The sequence below is a fragment of the Chinchilla lanigera genome, unplaced genomic scaffold (assembly GCF_000276665.1).
Source record: "Chinchilla lanigera isolate Chin_1 unplaced genomic scaffold, ChiLan1.0 scaffold00040, whole genome shotgun sequence".
Classification (NCBI taxonomy): Eukaryota; Metazoa; Chordata; class Mammalia; order Rodentia; family Chinchillidae; genus Chinchilla; species Chinchilla lanigera.
In genome coordinates this window covers 6,485,711-6,490,772 of record NW_004955441.1, presented here as the reverse complement: position 1 = coordinate 6,490,772, position 5,062 = coordinate 6,485,711, and the positions used below count along the sequence as shown (strand labels likewise).

Below are 5,062 nucleotides of genomic sequence, written 5' to 3'. Positions count from 1 at the left end.
AAAAAAAAAAATTAGACTTCTAGTAATGTTTCCCAAAACAGGCTAGCCATTTTCCAAACAGAAAAGTCTTTTGCATAATTAGGAGGAGAACTTCTTCATGATGAACTTTGTGCTCCTGTTTTCTAAGAGAAATTAGGCCAAGAGTGGTGGTGAATGCCTGTAATCCTAGCACTGGGAAGGTTGAGACAGGAAGACTGCAGTGAGGATGCTAGCCTGGACTACATGAGACCCTGTCTCAAAAAAACATAAAGAATAATAAGAGCAATTAGCTGGGTATGGTGGCACATCCCTGTAATCCTAGCACTTGGGAGGTTGAGGCAGGATGATTGTTGTGAGTTCAAGGCCGGCCCAAACTATATAGCGAGACCCTGTCTCAACAACCAAACAAATAAATAATAACAGCAATTAGTACTTTCTAAAGATTCTAAATGTCTCATGAGCCAGAATCTTTCTCTCCACTGATACTAAGACCACGAGGATCCCCTGGGTCTGCTGAGGGCCCCTTGGCCACCGCACAGTCAGCTGCAACTGCTTGGCAGAGATCTAGAAAAAGTCCTTGTGGGCTTCTCAGAGTGGGTCTTATGTGACTGTTCCACTAGATTTATTTTTTAACTTAGAAATAATTTCCTAGCCAACAAATAAAAATTAGAGGTTCTTTTTTATTTTAAGATAGAGATGAAATGAATTATAAGTTTGAGAGCATGCACTGAAATAGCTACGTTGCTTGGTAAAAGTTCTCTTAAAACTAATGTGCTATTTCTCTCATAGGCAAACTCGAATGCAGAGAATCCCAAGCTGATATCAGCCATGCTGTGTGCTGCTCTGTATCCAAATGTAGTGCAGGTAATAAACAGAGCATTTTTCCTGGGGACTCCCATTTCTTGTTGATTTGTAACCAAGGGATAAGTTTAAGATGTGCTCATTAATCATCTTACAGAGGTACACCTAACTCATGGATTCATCAAATATATTTGGTATACATTTCCAATCCTTTAATTCTCCTAGTCTGTATAGATACACCATTTAAGAACACGTTGATTACATAAAATTAGAAGCCTTTTAAATTCTTCTGACATATTATTACATTCCAGGAATTAGAGTGGACATAAATGTCAGTCCTGTAGCTGTTGTAGAATCCAAGAGTCCAGAGAGGCCACGGGAGAATCAGAAGGATTTATTTGTTTTAGGTGCATACCAACCCAGTGGACTCATGTCTAAAGGGCTGAGCACCAAACAAAAAAAGGGTTCCCATTTCATACATGTTGCTGAAGGGGTTGGTCCCTCTAACAGCATGAAACGTTTGGGTGGGCAAGTTTACAGAAGTAAAACAAAAGCAGTTTGTTAAGCTGTGACAGTTTTACAACTTAACATAGCTTGGTAGCCTTGCTCAGGCAAGAACAAGGTGCTATGGGAACAGGAGGTTATAAAACTTTACTTATAGGGACAGAAGTTAGTGTTTTTATCTACATTAGAATGAAGAACAACAGCTGTAAGGAGGGGAAGTTAGGGGAAACTCAACTTTTTAAATCCTGCTTAATTCCCCCTTTTGATGTTTTCTATAAATGAGTTTTAATAGAAAGCATCATTGTCATTACCATTTACTCCATTATTGGGGGTTGGCTCCCTATTGAGCAGAGGGAAGATTATAACAAAAAGGAAAAGAGACTTATATTGGTGTTGTAACTCTGTGTTGATCCTCAAGCTTCGGCCATGCATGGACTGGTCAGCTTCTGGAGTGACCAGAGCAGAGCTGTTGTTTCCTTGTTGTAGGATCAGCCAGTCCAGATCGTCTGGATCTTGTTGGCTAGTCTACCTGTTTTGGGCCTCCAGTTTTAGCCAACTGTGATGGGTCCAAGGTATTATGGTTTGTGTCTGCATGCCCTCCCAAAGCCTCATGTGGTCATAGGGTTTTTTCAGAGGTGGCTGAATTTAGAGTATGATTGTGATTGCTTGTAGTGCAATGCTGGGATTAAGAGTAGGTGATTGGTGGATCAGTCCACTGATTGGATTAGCACCACCCTAATCCAAGTAGACTGAATACAATATGAGGGACAGAAAGAGGTTTGTCTTGCTCTCCTTGTTGCTTTTGCTATCTTCTGCTGCCACAAACTGTTGGCCCTCTGCCATGTGCCACTCTGCCTTGGAGCCAGCTGATTATGGACTGAAACCTCTATAAACTGCAAGCTAAATAAACCCTTCCTTCTTTAACTTTGGGTGTCATATATTTTATCTTGGCAATGAGAAAAGTAACTAAGACACAAGGCACAGTTACTGTAACTTTAACTGCAGGGGGTGTACAGCAGATTATGGTATGGGTCCCAAGGCAATGGAATTCCTTTTTTTTTTTTAACCCAAACAGAGTCCTTGGGCCTGAAGGGTTATATTGGGTCTGCCAGACAAGTGGACTTTTTTTTTGGTACCCAGCCATGGATATCTTGTATGGCTATCTCCAAAGCCTGCATCTGTTTTCTTAGAGTCAGTTCTCCTACTTCACAGAGATTACCCTGGATTTGGCTTATAGTAGGGGGACGGGTTGCCAAACAAGATCTCATAAGGGGAATACCCAGTTTGTTTGGTGGAGGTGTACCTGCCTCAGAGAAGAACCATGGGTAGGACTTGATCCCATCTCAAGTGGGGTTCTTGGCAATATTTTTTCAGCAATTGTTCATGTGTCTGGTTCATGTGTTTCATTTTTCTCGAGCTGTGGGGCTGGTAGGCTATGTGTAGTTTTTATTTTATTTAACATCTGTGTGAGCCCCTCGACTATCTAAGTCACAAATGCTGGTCCATTGTGGAATCCCTCAGGGGTAGTCCGAATCTTGGGGTGATGTCTCTTAACAGTGCCTTTGTCATCTCTTGTGCCTTTGCTATTCGGGTGGGGAAGGCCTCGAGCCATCCTGAGGAGGTGCAGACAAGCTCCAACATATACCAGTAGCCTCCACTTGGGGCAGCTCAGTGAAGTCCATAAGCGAGTTTCTACGTGGGGTAGCGCCTATATCCTGAACACCGGGGGTGGGGGCTGCGTGGGCCCTTGCCTTGGATTGTCCTGAGCACAGGCTAGGCCCTGCTCCCAAACAGCTCGCATGATGGCAGTGAGCTGTGGTAAACAGAAACAACAGCCTGCTGGTGTCTCTAGTGCCATTTTCCCCATGTGAGACCCTTGATGGAATTGTCTGGTAAACCTGGGGGCCGTCATTTCAGAGCTGGCCAGTCTTCTGTCAGAGCACTTCCACCATCCCCGTTTGATACAATTTCTGGATTCCCAGGCAAACCATGTCTTTTCATTTGGAGAGTAGTCTGGAAGTCTCTGGGAGTGGAGGTTCCAGGATGAGGAGCATGGCCAGGCCTCTCTTTCGGGTTGTAGGGCTGTCACAGCAGCCTGTTTTGCTTTTCTGTCTGTCTTTTGGTTTCCTTGGCTTCTACTGTTCCAGTCCATTTGTGTCCCCTGCAGCGTATAACAGCCACTTTTTTGGTCCCCAAACAGCATCGAGGAGCTATCAAATTTCTTCTTTGTACTTTCTTTTCCTCCAGCAGTTAAGAGCTCTCTTTTCCATACATAGCTCCATGAACATGTAATGTAGTGCAGCAGAGGCATATTTGGAATCCATATAGATGTCAGTCTTTTATCCTTTGCTAAGTAAAAAAGCCCTTGGCAGGGCTATCAGCCCTCCCTTTTGGGCAGAGGTCCCAGTAGGCAGAGGCTGAGCCTCCATCCAAGAGTCCAGTGTCAACACTGGGTATCTTGCCCATCAGAGCCCATCTAGTACAAAACTGCTTCCATCCATGAAGTATTCAACATTGGGTCTCCAGGGACTGGGGATTTAGCTCAGTGGCACAGCGCCTGCCTGGCAAGCATGAGGTCATGAGTTCGATTCCCAGTATTGGAAAAAAAAAAAACATTGGGTCTCCAAGGGGGTGATCTGTGAAGTCTCCCAGCTCAAGAATACTTCATCCACGGTTTCCACACACTCACAAAGGGAGGCTCCCAGTTCAAGTAGGAGCAAAGTAGCTGCACTAAGAATGTTTACTGTCTCTAGAGTTAGACAGAGATTTTTGCATAACAGTCCCTGATACCAAGTCATCCTTGGATTTGACAACCAGTGGTGCCTCCTTTGGTCTATTAAGGTTATAACTGAGTGTGGTATTTGAACTGTCAGTTGTTGTCCCAAGGTCAGTTTGTCAACCTCTTGTATCAGCAGGGTGGTGGCAGCAAGTGTCCTGAAGCGTAGAGTGTCACAGAGTATAACTGCTTTGACAGGGATCCCATCGGGCAATGCCAGGACCCCATGACCTGGTTTAGGACTCTTATGGCCGTTTTTTTTTTGTTCATGGCCATATAGGAAGAAAGGCTCAGTTGTATCTGTCAGTCCAAGGCTGCTACCTGAGCGAGGGCCTTTTGGATTTGTTTAATTGTTTTTTCCTGGTCAGCTTCTCAGAGGAAGGACTCTTTCCCTCCCTTTGGGGGCTTTTATAGGGGCTTAGCCATAAGAGAAACTTGGGATCCCCATATTACAGAATCCATTGTCCCCAAGAACTCTCTTATCTGCACCAGGTGGATGGGGTTGGGAGGGCATAGACAGCCTCCTTTCACTTGATGCCCAATTGGCACTCCCCTTGTTTCACTACAGAGCCTAAATACTTGACCTCTTGTCAACAAATTTATGTTTTTTTCTTGGACATCTTATTATCCAGCCTTCCAGAGTAGATGGAGAAAGTCGTTAGTTTCTTGATAGCAGTGCTCAGGTGTTGGGTCTGCCAAAAGAAGGTCACCTACATATTGTAGCAAGGTGCAGTTGTCCTCTGGTGGGATACAGGCTTTGAGTCAGTGGGCAGCACCTCTCAATGATTGTAGGAGAGTTTTTGAATCCTTGGGGAAGCCTAGTCCAGGTGAGCTGTTCCATTACATCCATGACAGGATCTCCAGTATCATACATGTAAGTGTATCATTGTGGATCTCCTCTTTGACATGTAGCCTGCTGTGTTTAATTGCTTTTATCTGCTGGGTCTTCACTTAGATCTCTGCCTCTGAGCTCTGTTGCAGATGGAGTCTAAGGTAGGAGGA

General features: G+C 44.4%; 1 protein-coding gene across 1 annotated transcript in view; it reads left to right on the top strand.

Annotated features, from left to right (window-relative positions):
• Dhx57 (DEAH (Asp-Glu-Ala-Asp/His) box polypeptide 57) overlaps positions 1-5,062 on the top strand; it is a 62,175-nt gene that overhangs the window by 50,509 nt on the left and 6,604 nt on the right. The window contains exon 21 of the mRNA XM_005390897.2: positions 769-843. Coding sequence (XP_005390954.1) covers positions 769-843 — 75 coding nt within the window. The remainder of the gene's footprint in view (positions 1-768; positions 844-5,062) is intronic.